General features: G+C 35.0%; 2 protein-coding genes across 2 annotated transcripts; one reads left to right on the top strand and one right to left on the bottom strand.

Annotated features, from left to right (window-relative positions):
• Positions 1–201: 201 nt before the first annotated feature.
• LOC145054938 (uncharacterized) lies at positions 202–1,650 on the top strand. The gene has a single exon (XM_079003210.1). The coding sequence runs from the start codon at positions 392–394 to the stop codon at positions 1,223–1,225; it is 834 nt and encodes a 277-aa protein (XP_078859336.1). The 5' UTR covers positions 202–391; the 3' UTR covers positions 1,226–1,650.
• A 16,910-nt stretch (positions 1,651–18,560) lies between these two features.
• LOC145050764 (uncharacterized) lies at positions 18,561–19,748 on the bottom strand. Its single transcript, XM_078998962.1, has 2 exons — positions 19,382–19,748; positions 18,561–19,039 (listed from the first exon to the last, which is right to left on the bottom strand). The coding sequence occupies exons 1-2, from the start codon at positions 19,746–19,748 to the stop codon at positions 18,561–18,563; spliced, it is 846 nt and encodes a 281-aa protein (XP_078855088.1).
• Positions 19,749–20,211: the final 463 nt, after the last annotated feature.

The raw sequence follows: 20,211 nt of genomic DNA, 5'->3' as shown, positions 1-20,211 counted from the left end.
TGTATGCACATCCTACCTTTGAATACGACAATAAAAAAACACACAAGTTTAGAGTATGGAGGAGAGTAACGAGGTAGAAATGTATCAATTCCAGATAACTTTTGTGTTTAATTATTAAGTGGGGTACCGGAACTGTGTCAGTGTTGAAGGGGAAGCAAAATCCCAAAAAAGTTGCTACACTAAACAGCCAAGCATCAAGCACCCACCACCTCACCTTCGACAACCCTCCTTTTGTTAATTAGCAACAAATTTGTCACATCTCTTTACTTAGCAGCTCCTCTCTTCCCCAAAAGATTCTTCATGTTCCTTTCACTTCCCTGAAACTAAGATATAGACTGCCCACCTCCCTTCGGCCTCTATTCCTCTCGTTCGTTTTGGCACTCGATCAGTAATGGATCAATCAAGATATTGGATCCAGAAGGAAAGAACTTGTTTGAATTCGCATGTGTTATCATCGTTTGGTGATTCTTGGGAAGAACAAGCATTCGCAGAAGACGCAGCCGGGCCACTCGGAGGATGTATATGGCCTCCAAGATCTTATACTTGCAGTTTCTGTAGAAGAGAATTTCGGTCAGCACAAGCTCTTGGTGGTCACATGAACGTTCATCGAAGAGATAGGGCTAGACTCAAGCAAAGTCCAAATAACAACCAAATTCTTGAACCTAATACATCTTTGGGTAGATGTACGTTACAAAACCCTAATGAGATCTGTAACCCTAATTTTGACTTGGACAATGCTCTCTTTTCGTCATCTTCTCTAAGACCATCTACAGATTCCATTCTCCGCCCTTTCACCTGCTCTTTCGTTCAACAACAGCAAACGAGTACACCCATATTGTCATGGTCCAAGTTCGATCCTCAGAAAAGATTCCATATAGCCGATATGGGAAACCAAGCAGAGAAGGGTTTTACAAAAGTTATCGAGTCGAATACCACCAGTTCCAAGAAGAATACTCGTCATGAGATTGAGGTTCATTTCGCTGCTAACTTAAATCCACGCGTTAGAGGAAGATGTGACACACCTATCTGCAGTGACAAGAGTGATCAGGACGATGGTTTGATCTTCAAGAGAAGGCGAATACACGAGGATGTACAGTTTCTCTTTCCAAAAACTAGTAACTCGATAAATTGTGATGCAGGTGAATCCATGATGTCTCTTAAAAATAGCCCGAACTCTACTTTAGAGAATTTGGATCTTGAGCTACGACTAGGTGATCGGCCTTAATCAGGTCAACCGTGCAAAAAACTGTGTTTTTAATGCTGTTATACTGCTTCTTCCTTCCTTTCCTTTAACGTTTAGTCCATCTGATTAAAGCTTTGAGGGCAAGTCTTCTTCGTTGAGTATACCATGACAAGCAATGGGAGTGTAACAAAAGAATACATGTAATTTACATGAACGTTGATTAATAGATTGAAGTTTTTGTATTGTATTAGCATCACCGATTAAATGAATAGTGTTTGTTATATAAACCAGTAGCAGCCACTCGTTCTAACCGAGTATCATGAATCACTAATGGTGAGTTCATAAGTTGTTGCTAACGAAGAGTCTCTTTTCCTTTGTTGTTGTCTTAATTATCTCCCACAATATAACCATGTAATTACCTTCTGAAAATTATATATACGCAGACATTTCTTTGTTCTTAATCTTAATCATACCGATTCAAGTAGGACATGGACGAAAAAGCTATGGTCGTCCATTACCAATCTCGTTATTTTCTTGGTTCCATAACTTGATCGTAGAAGAAAATAAGATGCAAGGAGAAACAAAGATGAGATTCACTACTGATAATAAAAAGAACAAAAAATTAAAATGGTATACACATATATGGGACCCAAACGTTCTAGAGACTCGATTATAGAACATGTGTGTTCCTGAAGTAAGATAATCTTGTGTGTCCCTTAAGTAAGTTATTTACTAGGCATATGTATTACAGAATTAAAACTTATCAGATTATTATCGTGTTGCCTATCTTTTTCTCATGTAAAACTGAACACTCGGAGTACATAAAATTGCACAAAGGTATCGAATTTACTTTAGTTTTATATAGTATGTCATTTTTATAGGCGGATGCCGGATAGTATATCACACATTCAGAAGTAGACTATATACTTATTTCGTGCATTTTAATTATATAACATGTATTTCTTTCAAAGTATCAAATTTTGATAATGAAGGTTCCAACTTTACTCGAGATGCTTATCTTATGGATGGAATGATTGTCAATCTGTATCGAATGATAGTTTATATGAACAGTTAAATTTGTACAGTATCATAGTCTATATGAATGCTTATATCAATTGTACGATAAAACTATTTTTTGGGTTTTTACTTTTTACTTAGACTATGTTTGACACGCCACAGCTAGCTTATTTTTCGAGCTTTTTTATGTCGTCGTGTTTGGTAAGCCAAAAAGTAGCTGATAAGCTAGCTTATAAGCTAGCTTTTTGAAAAGCTACTTAGACTAGCTTTTTAGGAGCTTTTTTAAAATTTTCCAAATACACCCCTAATTAATTATAGAAACACATATTCTTACATGTCCTTTTATGTAATTTTATATATTTCAGCTAGCTTTTCAGCTAGTTTTACCAAACGTTATTTTTTATCAGCTAGCTTTTCAGCTATCAGCTAGCTTTTTATTTAACAGCTAGTTTTTCAGCCATCAGCTAGCTTTTCAGCTATTCCGCCAAACATAGCCTTATTGTTGGAAACTATTACTAGTAGACATGGAAATCAATGATATATACTATTAGCAATCATATATATTGATAGGATTCGGTTCTCTCTCTCTCTCTCTCTCTCTCTCTCTATATATATATATATATATATATATATATATATATATATATATATATATATATATATATATATATGTAGGGGATAGGGAATATACATTACAGCCCCACCTAAGCTTAGGTACCAAACCTCTAAAATATGTCGTTTTAACATTTTAAATATACCCGGTTTGGTTTCACTTGGTAAATATATCATTCTCCATAACATTTCTTTCTTTCGTTATCGTTTTATCATCTCCATTTTCTTTCCTCAATTATCGTTTATTACTTCATCCAAGTGAACATTACTAAACCCTAAACCTAAACCTAAACCCTAAATTTAAACCCTAAACACTAAAGTTAAACCCTAAACCCTAAATCTAAACCCTAAACACTAAACCCTAAACCCTACCCCTAAACCCTAAACCCTAAACCCTAAACATAAACCTAAACCCTAAACCGTAAACCCTAAACCCTATTGTGTCGATCTTGAATTTACATCTTGAAGTATTAATCGTGAATTCATTAACCGTAATCTTTATATAGTAAAACAATGTATTTTCAAGAGGTTTAGTACCTAAGCTTAGGTGGGGTTGTAATGTATATTCCCTTTTCCCATATATATATATATATATATATATATATATATATATATATATATATATATATATATATATATATATATATATATATATTGATTGTATTCTTTCATATTTTATCTCCACAATATGTGGTTGAAAACCTAAAAACCGTAGAATCGATGCCTACCTTCAGTCAAAAGTTACGGCTTTGTCTCACACCTTTCATGGTCCCCTCTCCTTCTACTGCGATCAAGAAGTCATCACCAAGGGCAAAGATGATGTCGGTTCAAGCAAAGTAAAGGCCACGGCCTTACACCCAACATACACTGTAACAAACATTCAAACCTAGATATGAACCCTAGATGGCACCAAGGTTACCTACTTCTTATGGACGAAACGATTCCATCTTCATGTCAAAGCCTACAAGGTACCAAATCATATTGACGACACCTCAACACCACAGAAAAGTCATCTTAGTTATCACCAATGGATGGAGATCGATGCCCTTGTCTTGCAATGGATTTATAGAACACCGTTTGATGAACTCATGGTTCGATTCCTAGAAAGCGATACTACCGCTCAAGCTGCATGAAACAAACTAAAAAACAAACTTTCTCAATAACAAAGGTTCATGTGGTGCAGCCCTCGAACAAGAATATTCCAATCTTACACTGGTTGCATCTTCATCAGTGGAAGCTTACTGTCAGATGCTGAAAGATTTAGCGGACTAGCTAGGAGATGTTGACAAACCGCTCGCTGAAGCAAGACTCATCTTATAGATGGTTTGTGGATTACCACCAGAATTTGATGTTGTTGAGGAGTATATTAATCAAAGTCTGCCATCATTGGAGACGGCTCATAGCATGTTACAGCTAGAACAACACAGGCAAATCGCAAGGAAAAATCAAATGCACACAGTACTCGTTGCACCTTCTTCAGTCGATTGATCATCACAAAACCCTATATCAGCTCAACGTGGTCAAACTCCCACCTTCCACAAGCACTCAAACAGGGGTACAAGCAGATGTGGTTGAGGTTCGAATGGTAGAGGTCGTAGCATACGTTTTAGGGGGCGTAGAGTTCAAGGTCAGCAAAACTAGAATCAAGGAAGCCAATGGAATCAACAGAACTGGATCGCTTCGCCATCATGGAATCCACATCCATCACAATATCCTTCCCACGGTGCAATCAAGTCTATAAATCATTGGTTAATCATACCTTCAAGTCCAACCCTAGTTTTGAACCAACGACGCAATAAGGGCTTGATGGACCACTTATGGTGCAACCCTTCGGCTCAATTGTTGCTTCCAGTCTCCAGTGTGTTGGCTATTCAAACTACAACCCATCAGATTTAGCCCAAACAATTCAACTAATTTATATGATCTCATGGCCACCTCTCACTATCGTTAGCATGTTTATTTGGGTCATCCGGATGCTCCTGTTTTAGATTTACTTTGTTCTAAACTTTCATTAACTTTTAATAACCTACGACTTCTTCTTTATGCAATGCTTTCCAGTTATCTAAACATACACGACTCCCCTTTTATGATTCACAATCTGTAACTTTTGCACCATTTGATATTATACAATGTGATCTTTAGACTTCTCCAATCTTAAGCAAAACAGATTACAAATGCTATATGGTCCTCATTGATAATTTCATTCATTATGTATGGGTCTACCCTCTTAAGTATAAATCCGACACTTTCCTTAATTTTACAAAATTCCATAAATTAATCCATACTCAATTTAACCGGACTATTAAGTCTTTTCAATGAGATCTTGGTGGTGAATTTGAAAATAATGAGTTTAAATTGTTTGCCCTAAGTTACAGTCTTGTGTTTCGTTTCTCATTCCCACAAACATCTCAACAAAATGAACGAGTCGAGCAAATGATATGTTGCCTTAATGACATCAGTCACACCTTTCTCACTAACGACTCACTTCCCTACTGATTTTGGGTTGAAGCCCTTTACATCGCAACATACCTCAATAATATCCTTCCAGCTAAACGCCTCAACTTTTCCACACCCGTTTTTTCCCTTATGGTCACCAACCATCTTATAACTATCTACGCACCTTTGGGTGTACATGTTATCCCAACATATTTGCTACTCAATCTCACAAACTTCAACCTCAAACTGGCAAATGTAATTTCCTTGGTTCTTCAGAAAACTTACAAGGCTTTGGTTGCCTCGATCCATCCACTGGCAAACTTCATGTGCCCCCTCATTTCCCTTTGCCAAAATCCCTCCCCCTCCACCTCCTTCTATTAGGGTTTTTATGGATCTAAACAAATTATCATGGCACCGGAAACACATTGATATCCTATATGTTCATGAGACCTAAGGATCTAAGTTTCCTACTAATTACTATTACCCTATGAAAACGTAAAACAAAGGAAGAACCATATACCTCTCTTGCAGCTAACGACCTTCATGCTTACTCTTTTGTGTGTGCCATCTTGTTTGGATGAAAGGAGCCCAACTAGAATCCATCTTTTGGTTCACACCCAATGAACTCAAAAGAGCATAATAAAAAAATAACTAGGTGAGGGTCAAACTTAAGAGAGTTCGTCCACTATAGAATGGAGGGAGAAGATAGCAAAAACTTAAGCCAAATGACCAAGCAATAATGAAATCCCTGAGGCCATATTTATAGCCTTATATCCCTTCCTAAGTGTTATACTCCATCCCATGTGGGATGACATAACAAGTTCAAAATCCTTCTCATCCCATAAGGAAATTTCATCCACCCTATGTCCCATAAAGGTTCTGGAATATTCCTGATTAATCAACTATTGGTTAATTGATATTCAACCCTTTAATTAATTAAATTGCTTACTTAATTCCTAAATTATTTTCTAATTAGTTTCTAATTAATTATTAAACCATAATAGTTAGTAAACTAATTCCTCTTTTATTTATTCTACTCAATTTGAGTCTTGAGAGCAACCCAAGAGGACCCTGTTATTATTAGAAATATTACTAATAGTTAATAACAATGGACACTCTTTTTCAAGAGAATCCATTGTTGGAATGAGCAACGTTTCGGTTCTAGTTTATTGTTATATTGTGAAGGAAAACATAAAACTCAAGAGGAATATGAAATCTATTCGATCTACAAAAGGGAGGTGGAGTTATATCAGTTTGCTCAGTAGGTTGCTCAGCTTCAGATTAAGTGCTAGTGCCAAATATAGGATCTTCTTCACTTGAATCTTGAAGATCTTTAAGATAAATCTGGCTCCCAATGGCCTCTTTAGATATGAGATCCCTCTCAAGGAAGAACCCACTTCGATCAACAAACACCTTGTTCTTAGAAGGCTTGTAGAACAAGTATCCAAAAGACTTTTCTGGATAACCAATGAAGTTATACTTCTCTGATCTGGGTTTGAGCTTATCGTTTACCTCACGACAAACAAAAGCCTCGCAACCCTAAAGTTTTATAAGTGTTAGAGAAGGACGTGATCGAACCTATATAATAGCATTTGATTTCTTATCTCAACAACACCATTCAACTATGGTGTTATGTGAGGGGAAAATTGTGAAACTATTCCATAATTCTTAATATGGTCGTAGAATTCAAGACTAAAATATTCTCTACTCCTATTGGGTCAAAGCATCTTGATCTTTTGGCCCAATTGGTTCTCTGACTTATGCTTGATTATATATATATATATATATATATATATATATATATATATATATATATATATATATATATATATATACACACACTAAAATTATCACTGGAAGCCACGAAGTTTCTCTTACCATGTCTAGTAGCGGATTTGAATAGTCCATAAACATCTATATGGATGAGGTCCAACAAATCCTTGCCTTTTTCATAGTTGCTTGTAAATGGAACCTGTGTCATCTTGCCAAGTAAGCAAGATTCACATACATCATCTGACTTAGTTTCAAAATATTCTAATATCATATCCGATTGGAGTTTAGCGATGCATTTCTTGTTTATATTCCGATGAAGATAATGCCACAAAGAAGATTTATATAAATCACTATTAGAATAATCAACATTTAATATTTGATTAACAAACTTACTTACGCTAACAACATTATCATAAATACCATTTCAAGGACTAGATTTGAAAATAAAAGAATCATTCTTATAAACAACAATTTAATAAACTAAGGCGAAAACCACCACCAAGCACGAGCTCGTAATCCCCGTTCTTTTTTAACAACCAAAGCTCGCCTATTTCATGTGATCAAGTTGAGCTCCCCATAACTTAGCTACCTACTCCGCTTTAGTCTTTGCATATCAGAGAAAATGTGAGTACCACATCCTATATCAAGAAACTAAGAGTTAGAAGTGGATGTGTTCTAGAGTTCAATCATAAATATAGTTGAGGTGCTGGCCACCTTGACTTTTCCCTTCTTAAGGTCCTCTGGGTATTTGGGGCAGCTATGTTTGCAATGTCTGTTATTCTGGTAGTAGAAACACACAACTCATTTGGATCAGTGGTTGGAACTATCTCAACATGGAGCTTTCTCTTCGAGCTTTGGTCATATTCTCCAACATTTCCCTTTTGCCTTTCCTTTGGGATGAGAAACCCTTTTTCCTCTTAGGAGTAGAACGATCAATGGCCAACACTAGAGCAGTATGGTTGGAGTTAGCATATTTCTTCATGCTTTCTTCAGCTGTCTTAAGCATACCATGAAACTCCATCAAGGTCTTATCGAGATTATCCAAATTGTTGTTCATGATGAACTACAAATATGAACTAGAAAGCGAGTTCAAAACCATATCGATGGTCAACTGCTTTTGTAGCTCGACATAAAGATTCATAAGTCTGTTTATGTACGATTTCATCTTTTAGATGTGAGCGCACACAAATTCTCCCTCTTATTGTTTACATGCTATGATGGACCTAACGATCTCAAATCATTATTTCCGTGCATGCACTTGGAACATTTCCTTAATCGTTTGGTTCATGTAAAAAATTCACCAATCCTCAAAGTTCTTTTGGAGATATGAGGACATGGTCGCTAACATGAGGTAAGCCACCTTGGTAGATTCATTATAGTGTTTGTTATAGGCAACGATATCTTCTTCAGGAGCATCCTCTACCAGTTCGACAACATCCACCTTGAGAACATACTCTTTGTTATCATACCTTAAGGTGAACCTCAAGGTGTAGATCAGTCCAGATAGTTACGCCCAATTTTATTGAGCCTTTCTCTATTTAGAACTAACATGAGTGAGAAGTTTGAGTATTGAGTTGGTAGGGGAGGAGGTGGAAAATGAAGGTTGTTGTTATTGTTGTTGGTTGGGATCGACATCTACGAAATAGAGATTCCAATAATTTTGGTACAATAATCATTAAAAGTAATTAGCCTAAATGAAATTATTTAATGAAAGCTAGGATCCGTATTTGGCTTCATGATGTGTAAAGGAATTCTGTAAACACACCACAAAGTTATTTAGGTGAGGAAAGACCTTTGCCAATTTCGATCACTATGAAATCCTAGGGTTATAGGATTCATTGACTATCAATGGCATGATAACCTCATATTATGTTCATTTCATTCAACGATGGGGTCGGCGCAAATCATTGAACAAATAGTGGATCAACCATGCAAAATTGTGCAGCCCCCAACTCAAGTTATAGTTGAGATTTGTGAGTTCCACATCACTCTCAAATTAACGTGTTAGTTAATCACACAAGCTCCATCAACAGAATATAAAGAGAATGTTTAATTTTCATGGATAACATAAGATTCATATTTTATTAACAAAACATGATTTTTTATACATGGTATGTTAATCTTGTTAATTTGATCATCATCACTATCAAACTCTTTTAGTAACTCCACTCTCAAAATGCAATAAGGCGGTGAGGGAGGTAAGCGCAAAGCATAATAAAAAAACTGGTCTCATTAAGAATCATAGAGACTTCCTTAAACCTCTACATTATAGTGGGTGATCTTAGTCATGGTAATACTGACAATGTCAATATTTAAAAATGTGAGGACACATGTTATAAATATCTCAAACATATAATAGATATTGTTCTAACATATATATTTATATATATATATATATATATATATATATATATATATATATATATATATATATATATATATATAAGGGTTAAATTTAAAATTCTTAAATTTAATTATCTACTATTAATTCTAATTAATTGCGAGGATGCATTATAACAATTAATAATTCATGAGGGGTTAATATTCAAATTTATAAATCTCTAGTATAAATAATATTAAATATTCTAATTTAAATAATATTAAATAAATATTCAAATTCGAATACTATTATTTGAATAATATTTATACGAATCCAAATTTAAAACAATTTATATTAGGAAATTATCCATATTTGAAAATATTCTAGTTTGAAATTTAAAAAGGAAACTAAAAACCCTAATCTAGCGGACCGCGACACGGCTGCGATTAGCAGATTTTCTCAGTTCTGAATTTTTGCTTCTTATTTTATTCCAAAAAAGTTTTAAAATCAACTGGATTAAAATGGTGCTAGTAATTATGAACTGCAACTCTGATACCACTATTAGATTCTTTATGCATATAAGCACATTCTCATGGTTGTAGAAACATAATGATATCCTTTCCAAGAGAAGTTGTGGTTCAAATGTGCGAGGTTTCGGTTTAGGTTTATTGATGCATAGTAAAGGAAAATAGGTTACCATTAAAGTGCCTGTGGTTAGGGAGTTTCCTTATTGTGTTTCTCAAGGATCTGTTAGAGTTCTTCATGATCTAAAGAATTCAAGAATTGGCCAAATCGTTGGTGCGGAGCAAGTTGCCATCATATTTATGTCTTTAAGAATGCATAAATAGTCGTTGTAGCACGAAGCTGTTGGGAAAGGAACTCGTTGTTTCCAATAGTACCTTTCGGGAATCACAAATATAATGTCAAGAAGCGTTGAGCCACTTAGGTTGTGTATTGGGTATTGATATATTAGTAAGCTCGTAGTATGGATCATTATCCACGGTCAGGGATGGGCAGTTATTGATCTATCAATCAAATTTAGGGTTCGGTATGTGTATTTTTGCATAGGATCATTGGGTTTAGTTTTTAATTCATTTTCGATCATTTAGTTATTTCGTTCATCATCGATAGATGAGGTTGTTCGAAGGCCTCCAGCTGTATCGGTTGAAGGTGCAGTTGGTGTGTCAATCCTTCAACAAGTTATTTCAGGTGTATATCTTGGTTTCTAGGTATGTGCACTCATGAGTTTTTGGTTAAGGAATTATTGTTCCTAGTAAGCTCAAGTTTGACAGTAGTCCTTGGTTATCGGAAGTTCAGATTCGGAGCAGTGTTGTTTAATTTTCCAGGTGTGACCTTGGAGTTTTAGAATTGTGTGGATTTGCATTTGGCATGTTGTAGGGATGTCAACTGGATTCTTACAAGTCAGTGGGATGATGATCGCATTTCTATAGGCCCACTGTGGTACTGGTTGTGAGTCTTTAAGCTCGTGGTTGGATGATGGCAAGAGCAATGTAGAGCCATGAGCTACTCAATCCAATGATTGGATGGTGTTATGATGTATCATGAACCAGTATGGACATGACTTAAGTGGATGAGACATTTTGGTCTTGGTTAGTTAGTCTTTTGGTATAGTTGGGAGCTAGAGTAGTATGTTATTGCTACTAATGGATCAGTGGCTGACATGTTTGGGTTGGGCATTTGTGGGATGTTGACTTGATGGAAAATTCACGGTTATTTATCAGCAGTTCCTTTTTAATTTCTTCTTAGTGGATCCTTTCTTCTTTTTGTTAGAATGGTTTTGTGTGAGTTAAGTTACCAGTGATGGAGTTCGTTGTAGGTCTTTTGATTGATTTGTCAGGTGATTGTGCACCTATGCTGTTATAGGAGTTTTAATGCCATGCGATATTTTGGGATTAACCATTATTACGCTCATGGGAGTGGTAGGTTAGTGATATCTTGTTAGGAAGTCAAGTGTGTATTTGAGGTCTTTTGGGAAAAAAATTCGGATCTAAGATTGGTTAAAATACATGATTGGGATATTTGAGTGTTTGTTGTGCATGGTTTCGTAGTGTTCTTAGTCAGGGATGAGGGGTAGGTATGTTGAATCGGTGATCGTCGGTCTTTATGTATGTTTTCTAGTATTTAGACTAATGGGTTCCTGATCTTGTAAAGTATATTGACGGAGTTGGCTTGTAGTTGCAGTATTTGGATTTTCCCACTATATGGAGTTTTCACTATGAATTGGGTCATACCATTGGGGTGATAAAGGTAGTTGTTGTAGTAAAGTGTTTTCTAGTTATTGGATTGTTGGTTGGCATTGGCTAGGTTTCAAGTGGTCTCGCAAATTTTATTTATGGATGCTTTACTTTTTGGAAGTGGTTTGAGGAAGGATATGGATTTGTGTTTGGAGTAGCTTTCAGAAATTCTAACAGAGATGGATTTCTAGGACAAAATACTGTTTAAGTGGGGGAGAGTTATCACATATAGTTTTGGGATGTTTCTTTTTTCGGGATAATAGACCGTGATTTGATCAAGTAAAGGTCTCGAGCTTCAAGGGCTAAAGTTTAGGCCTTATTAGATGTTGATGTTGTTGGTTAAGTGATTCAATCCCTTGGATTTTGTTATGGAGCCAAAAAGGGTAAAATCGGAAAAAGTGATATTTTGGACTCTTTGCATGTATTCACGAATTAAGTTCGGTATACATTAAGTAAAAAGTAATTACATAGAATTGTGGGACTTATTAATACATTCATGTGCATATAAATATCATTGAAAACAAATTTGGAATAAAGAAACTATGATTGTTTGAAGCCGAATTGATATTTTGGGAGACCGTTCACCATAGCATGGTGAGATGTGAAACTTAAGCCCATAAAATTAGGGTTTATCATATTTAAAGGTTATTCCTTCGTGTTTTAGGTCATTTTTCAGCCTCCATCACATCAAGAGCTCCTTAGGAGCAAACCCTAGCCTCCTCCTTCACAATTTGAGCATCTCCTCTATCCTTTAATACGTTTTATGGTTTTTTGTGGTTTTATGTAACGATTTCTTGAAAAGTAGAGTATTGGAGCTTTGCATCAGAAGATCTCAACTTTCATCTACCTTTTGGTCCTTTGTAAGTCACAAAGTTCCTTGCTTTTTGGTATTTTGTCTTTGGATCTTAAGCATTATGATTTTTAGTCCATGAAATGATGTTTTGGTCCAATAACCTTTGTGTTCTTGGATTTTGATGAACCCCAAAACTTCTAAGTGATATATTTAGCTTCTGTACCTTTTTCAATGAAGAAATGGGGTTACTTTCAGCCCATGCACAAGTTATGACCTTTTGTGTGGGTTTTGAACTTAGGTTTCTAGATATAGCTTTATGGAGTTGCTTAGATGGATGAAGTTGGAAATTTTATCCATTAAGACCCTTAGAAGAATAATATTTGAGCTCAAGTAAGTGATTCCCATAATACTCATACATGTTGATATGTTATATGTGTTATAGTATGACATACATGCTAGAAGTTAGAGTAAGGATATGTTCAGGGTTGAATGCTAGAAGGCCTGCTTAGGAGAGATGTATTTTTGTGTCTGATATGTGAATTGTTAGAGATGCATGATACTGTGTAGGCTAAGTATCTTCAGGAATTACGTGTTAGAGTTGCCTGATCTTTATGATGCCTTGTTGCATGATGGATTTGTTGCTTAAATGGTTGTTGCTTTGTGCTGTGTGAAACTCATATTGATATTAATTAACTATTAAGCGAGTATGTTAGGTTACATTCCATAAAGATTAAATAGTTTTAGAATGCTTGATTTGGCCCTATTGTGTAGCTTGTGTTTAATTCCTACCGTTGTAGTGCAAGATCTTTCAATCGAAGGATTGTTTTATTTTTGTTGCTTGTAATTGTATTCGTAAGATAGTTATGTTGACATAGGTAGAAGTTTCCTCCACGACTGATAGAAAAGTAAGGTGGGAATTTATGGTGGCCTAGGAAAAGTGTTAAAATGTGCTAGTGTGGACACCTACGTAAGATAAAGCCTAGAAGGAGTATCTGGGAAGATTAGCGATGTGTACTCATTCGAGCACGAATATAAGTGATTAGACCAGTTGGTAATGATCGTGAGTAGTGACTTAGGAACCTTAAAAAAATTATTGGGGCGAATATGGATAGGTGTGGAAGGTAGTATGGTCCCATACTACCATAAGCACAGGATACGTACATGGACTTGGAAAAGTTACAAAGATTACTAAGAAGATGGTTGAAAGTAGATAGCATGATTTGGCACCATGATTCATTGCAATATCTTTCTGTCTTTATCAGTCTTTGTTTGGGCCTAAGTGGCCATGGAAAATTGAGTCTGAATGATGTAGAATTGTGCGTGTTAGTTGATTCAATGGTCTCAAGGGCCTTGTTCGAGGTGGTCCAGTTGAATCTCGGGAATCAAGGAGGAAGCATTTATTGTAACATCTGAGATTTGGTATGTTTCCTTTTTAACTCCTTTAATGCAAAATTTCTATCATTCAAGTCCCTAGCTAGTACAAGGGACTCAAGGAGCAAGCAATTAATTGTTAATTACAATTAATCTGAAATTAATTTGGGATTAACTAGAATTAATTAAAGGTGTAAGCGGTGAATTGTAATTGCTCAATAGTTGAACAAAAGAAGCAATTCTAGAACCATCCATGGTATGGACGGTGTTCGATTGATTCCTAGGGTCTCTGGAAGCCTCATGGATTCAGATAAGGAAAAGATTCGAATTGTAATTAAATCTATTATTTAATTAATTCAAATTTGGTTTTTCCAGCAAGTTACCTAAACTATAAATAGGACCCCGAGACCAACAAATTTCGTATATACCTTTACCTACAAGCTTAGGAATGAAATTTATATCGCTCTCCTCTTCATTATAGGGTTTTTATGGTTTTAGGTACAAAACATTAGAGGAAGCCATAATTTTGGTGCTTACTTTCTGAAGACTAACAAGGAAAGGAATAAAATGTATTTGCTATAATAAATATAAGGCATGTAAATCCCTATCCTTCTTGTATTTTCGAAATACATAGGCTTTATTAGGGTTCTTGATTTTCACTATTTATTTCTATCAATTAGAGAAAACATAGATCCAAAGTAGGTTGCATGTGAACTTAATGGTTAAGATTTTCTGCACTACATGTTTTAGTAACCTACAAAACCCATCAGATATGTCCACAAAACTTAGTGTTACTGATGGTAAACCTCTTGTTGATGGCACTCTCTATCAAACACTTGTCGAAGCTCTCTAGTATCTGATTTTTACATGCCTACATATTTCATATGTTCTCCAACAAGTTTGATTATTCGTTCATGCTCTGCGTGAGCCTTATTTTCAATTCATGAAGAAGATCATTTAATATCTACAAGGCACCATGGAATATGGTCTATAGCTTGTTGCATCTTCTTCACAAACATTAACCGCATACGCAAATGCTAACTAGGGAAAGTGTCCAGATGTAAAACCCAGATCAAACACAAAAGACAATAACGCTATAAACTATAGGAGAAAGATGTGAGAGAAGTTGGAATTGGTTTGTACAGCCTTTTAGGAGGTATGTATGGATGATAATATGAGCACCTAAAGGGTCTTATATATAGTCGTGGTGGTAACAGGATAATCTTAATTTGAATCAATTAAAATTGAAAATTTAATCCTAATTAATATTGTTTCGTTATCTGTTACTTGGATTGATTTTTGAAGCCTCCTAAGAGACTCACAAAACAGTCCACTCTATAAGGCTTCCAGAATGTTCTCATTGTTCAACTATTGAGCAATTAACATTCAGTCCTTATACCTCCAGATTAATACCAATTAAAAACAAATTAATTATCTTCAATTTCAACTAGTTTCTAATTGATTTATTAACATGTAATAAATTAATAAACCATTTTCTCAATTTCCAAAAACTATTCTAGTTATTATTGCTCTTGAGGCCAACACAAAAGCAACTTTGCCATTATTCCCAAAGTTAGACTAATTAGTTATAATATTTGACATCTATTTCCAACAATTTCTTATTTCGACAATTCATTATCTAATATTGGTCAAAAAGACTTCGAATAACCAACAAGGTATACCTTCCATAGCAACTTTCGAAATCTAATCTTATCAAGAATCTTCCCCTTATATAAGTGATCAATTATTCATCTATTTCTTCCAAGATATCATCCATGACTTTTAACAGTCCATCAGTATGTTTCTTAATTTTCCGATTTATGACGATCAAATCAGACTACTAATCAAACATATCAAGTAAGTCTGGGCTAGTCTAGCACATGAATATCATCATCAAATCACGAAAAGTCCCACAATATCGCCTTTCACATTATAGTAAAAGGGAAAAAAATAAACTTTGCCTACATAGCTTTTGTCTACGAGCGAAATCATGCATAGACTTATTCGTTATGGCCACCAAATACGGATAGCATTAGAGTAAGACTAATATACAACCAACTAATATCTAAAGAACTCAAATGTCTCTTCATCTTAAAAATAAAATATATTTGTTGGGTTTTGTGTACTATAACACTCTTATGGTACACATACAACCCTAATAGCTTTGGATCTAATTTTTGTCTAGTTATACGTGCAATAAACTGTCCAAAGCATGAAGCCTACAACTAGCATACAATTTTGGTACATGAATCATAAAACTAGTTAGAATAGCACCTATTTTGTAGCTTGTAGTTGTTGGCTTTTCAAGAGCTTAGCACCTCAAGTGTGATGCCTCAAATGGTTCACAAACACCATGAACAAAGGAGGACTTTGAGAGAGAGGCTAGACACTCTAAAATCGGCTATCTCTCTTCCTAGAACACTTAGGGCCAATTTTAGCTAAGGGATAACACATATATTATAGGATTCCAAGAGTCATGGGTGTAATCCATACACTTAGGTTATGATACATATCTCATGTGGGCTAACTCTTCATGGATACTTACATAAACTTACCCCATCATGGATCAATAGCCCAAACTATATATATATATATATATATATATATATATATATATATATATATATATATATATATATATCACTGATTTACATAATCAGTCCCCGTTAATTTAATTAGTCAATTTTGATCACTAAATTAATTCCAAATTAATTCTTGATCAATACTAATTAAATATTATGATTTCTCAATTTATATATTATACTTATAATATATTAGTAAATCATAAATAGTGTCACACCCCAAAACCAAGAATGGCGGAAACGTTCTGGGGCGAAGGACGTCATGTAAAGTATCACAACAATGCAAAGTAGTAAACAAGCAATAGCATCATCCATTGCATTAATAGTATAATTTTAAATACAAGTGTTTACTTTCATAGAATAAAACAATATAATGAATATTCAAAATAAAAGACGAGTCTTGACCGCTCCGTCTTTACAAAACCTGGTCATCGTACCTGTCTATTGGTGACCTTAGAATATAAGTTATTTTGAAAGCGAGTATCAGCATAAAGCAGGTGAATTCATAAGTATTTAATGTCATTATTTGTAAATAAAACTTGTAATAAAAGATTTGTAATTGTTTTGAGGAAAAGTTTGTATAAGTATGAAAACCCTAGAAAATCTCATATTTCCTACTAGTATAAAAAGTAGTCTTCTACCAAGACCCGAATGAAAGTAAGTAAGTAGTCTTCTCATGAGACCCGTTGTAAGTAAGTAGTCTTCTCACGAGACTCACTATAAGTAAGTAGTCTTCTCACGAGACCCGCTGAAAGCAAGTAGTCTTCTCACGAGACCCGCTGTAAGTAAGTAATAATGGGATTGATAGTCCCCATACTAAAAGTTCTCCTTAGAAGAGATTCTGGGAGACTAAAGGTGACTTCCGCAACGAATCGCTGGGTCGAAATCCACATTTATGTTACGTAATCATATATATATTCAAAACTATACTTATAATAGTTTACTACAAATATATGAACGTATACCTTTGCTACCAAAAGGTACTAAACTGACTGATTAGGACCTTTATATCTACATATGTATACATAATATATAAGTAAGATTTAGACGACCTTCGGACAACTAACCGATACCTTAAGTACACATCCAAACAAGGAAAAGGAAATAAGGCGAGTTAGCAGTTCTAAGTCCTTCAAACATTATTTATATAACTATACATATCTAGACATGCTTTGAACAATTGTACTAGGAATAGTAAATAGTATCTCCTAACTATACCTATTATAGTTACTAGTGATGTATGTGAATAACCGAAAGTATGCCTTTGCTACCCAAAGGTACTGAACTGACTAATGGAACTTTTATGTCTATATATGTATACATGATATATAACTAATATTTAGATGACATTCGGACGAATAACCGATACCCTAAGGCCACATCCAAACGAGGAAAAGGAATTAAAGCGAGTTAGCCGTCCTAAGTGCTTTAAACATTACTTATATAACTATACATATATAGGCATGCATTTGACAATATAAAAGTATAAAAGAAGTTTTGTAAAACCTTTGAAAAGTTTAATAACTAAGAAATGATGACTTGATGTCAGATTATAAAACGATTTGAAAGTAGTTTGTTTGATAAGACAGTTTTAAGTATAAGAAAAACCTTTGTTTGAAACACAATTGTAACAGAGTTTGAAAGAAAACATATAGTATGTAAGTCAGTTTGATAAAGAGTTTTAACATGTAAAAACGGTTGAGAAATTCATTTGAAGTAATATGTTTGGTAAAACAGCTAAAAATGTGGTGAATCCATTTGTATGCTAGTTATTAATCACATGTTTTTTTTTGAACGGCAAATGCATTAAAGACTAGCAAGAGACTAGCACAAAAAAGAATTACAAATTACAAGTGCATAAAGGAGAAGTACACCAATTAAACCACGAGATAGAATTAAACTTCGATCTATTCTTAACCCAATTGAAAGCAATGATTTGAATATCATCTGTCGTCTTGAGATGCGAACATCTCTTCTTCTTAAAAACAAGGTCATTGCGAGTTCTCCATATACTCCACAACAACTAGTATATTAACATCAGCCTGAGCTTCAGTCTCTTCTTATTAATGCCCGAGGAAATCAAAACAATTTTTTTAAGCTCATCATAATTATTGGGAATGCAAGGCAGTAAGCCACTCTAATTACTAAACCAAGACCATATCTTCTTTGAGAACGAGCACTGTGTAAAAATATGCTCAACCAATTCCTCTATTTCCGCTCAAAAGTGACAAGTAACAGAATCCAACAAAATTCCTGTTTCCACAAGCTTGCAAGCCACCAGAATTCTATTGCAAAGCAGCCTCCAAACGAAACAATTCACTTTAATTGGAACACATTTCACCCAATGAAACTCCCCCATATGATTATGGATATCCAAATTATTATCCATTAAATCTCTAAGAGATTTAACAGAGAAAATGTTGGGCTCTCCAGCTTTCCACTCCCATGAATCTGTCTTTCTAGATAAACTTGTATCTACCACCATACTTGTCATCTTCTCCAACTCAGCCGACTCCCTGCCACTTCTCGGAGATCTCTTCCACATGCCTTGAAAAACAACATCGTCGCCAATATTAATCCTATCTGAGACCTTACAATTCTTTTCACTTTCAATCTTATACAACTCCGGGAATTCCATTCTTAAAATTATATCACCACACCATTTATCTTTCCAAAAATAGGTATGTTTCCCATCTCCTAATTTCCAACAAAACAAATCATCAAGACCAATATTCCATTCATCAAGCTCCTATTTTATCTGATAAATTTTCAGCCAAGGCCCCGGTATTCCACATCTTGCAAAATCCATCCCATCAATTCCTCTAGTATTATGCAATGCCCTAATACAAGAGGACCAAAGCGAATTTTGCTCAACTCTAAATCTCTACCACCATTTTGCTAGTAGTGCAATGTTCATCGATCAAAGATCACCAACACCAAATCCACCCAAGTTTTTTGGTCGAGTAATAGTCTCCTAAGCAACCCAATGGATCTTCTTACAATTCTCAACACCTCCCCAAAGAAATCTCCTTCTAATGCCTTCCAAAACTGCAATAACTTTCTTAGGAGCTTTAAAAAGAGCAAAATAGAAAAGAGGAAGACTACCCAAGACGGATTTGACAAGAATAAGTCTACCTCCAAACGAAAGATTTTTAGCCTTCCATATTGACAACTTATTCTTGAACTTCTCTATAATCAGATTCCAACTTTTAACAAGGTTCATATTGGCGGCAATAGGAAGACCAAGATATTTAAAGGGAAAGCAACCGGGCTCACAATGCAAAATACTAGCCAGACGATCAATGTCCAAGTTATCAATCCCAATACCAAAAACTTTGCTCTTTCCGAGATTAACTTTAAGACCTGAGGCAAGATTAAAACATCTAAGAAGGATCAAGGCTAGCATGTTTTGATTGATGAAAAGGATCGAGATTAACTTTAAGACCTGATTGATAAAATAACTAGCATGAATCAACTTGTATCCCCCCCCCCCCATAAAATCATTTATAAACATTTAAAAACATTTAAAAGGTTAATTAAGGGGTATGAACTCACCTGTTGTGACTGGATTGTACGGCCGTAAACTCTTATGGGGACATGTTTTGATTGATGTTTAAGGTCTTAAACACTTCTAAGAAGGATCGAGGCTAGCATCCAAGGCTTAGGAAGGGACTAGGGTCCATTTAACCCCATTTAGAAGGGTTTACGGCCCAAGAACATCCCTTGGCCGTAAACTCCTTTGGTCTTATGTTTCTTGGTGATTTTCAAGTGTAAACAAGTTCATATTAAGCACACAATAAGCTAGGGCAAGTGCACTTACAAGATAGAAGCTTGATTGGGTGTTTAAGGTCCAAGAATACTAGTGTGTG

Source organism: Lactuca serriola, chromosome 5 (assembly GCF_051521515.1).
Source record: "Lactuca serriola cultivar US96UC23 chromosome 5, Lser_US96UC23_V15, whole genome shotgun sequence".
Classification (NCBI taxonomy): domain Eukaryota; kingdom Viridiplantae; phylum Streptophyta; class Magnoliopsida; order Asterales; family Asteraceae; genus Lactuca; species Lactuca serriola.
This window is presented reverse-complemented; position numbering and strand designations above follow the sequence as displayed.

Bases quoted from the DNA above. Each gene is read 5' to 3' on its own strand.
- LOC145050764 (XM_078998962.1), bottom strand. From the start codon at position 19,748: ATGCTAGCCTTGATCCTTCTTAGATGTTTTAATCTTGCCTCAGGTCTT. The intron at 19,040-19,381 runs GCATTAGAAGGA...GTTGGAAATTAG, and splicing joins AGTTATTGCAGTTTTGGAAG to GAGATGGGAAACATACCTAT.
- LOC145054938 (XM_079003210.1), top strand. From the start codon at position 392: ATGGATCAATCAAGATATTGGATCCAGAAGGAAAGAACTTGTTTGAAT.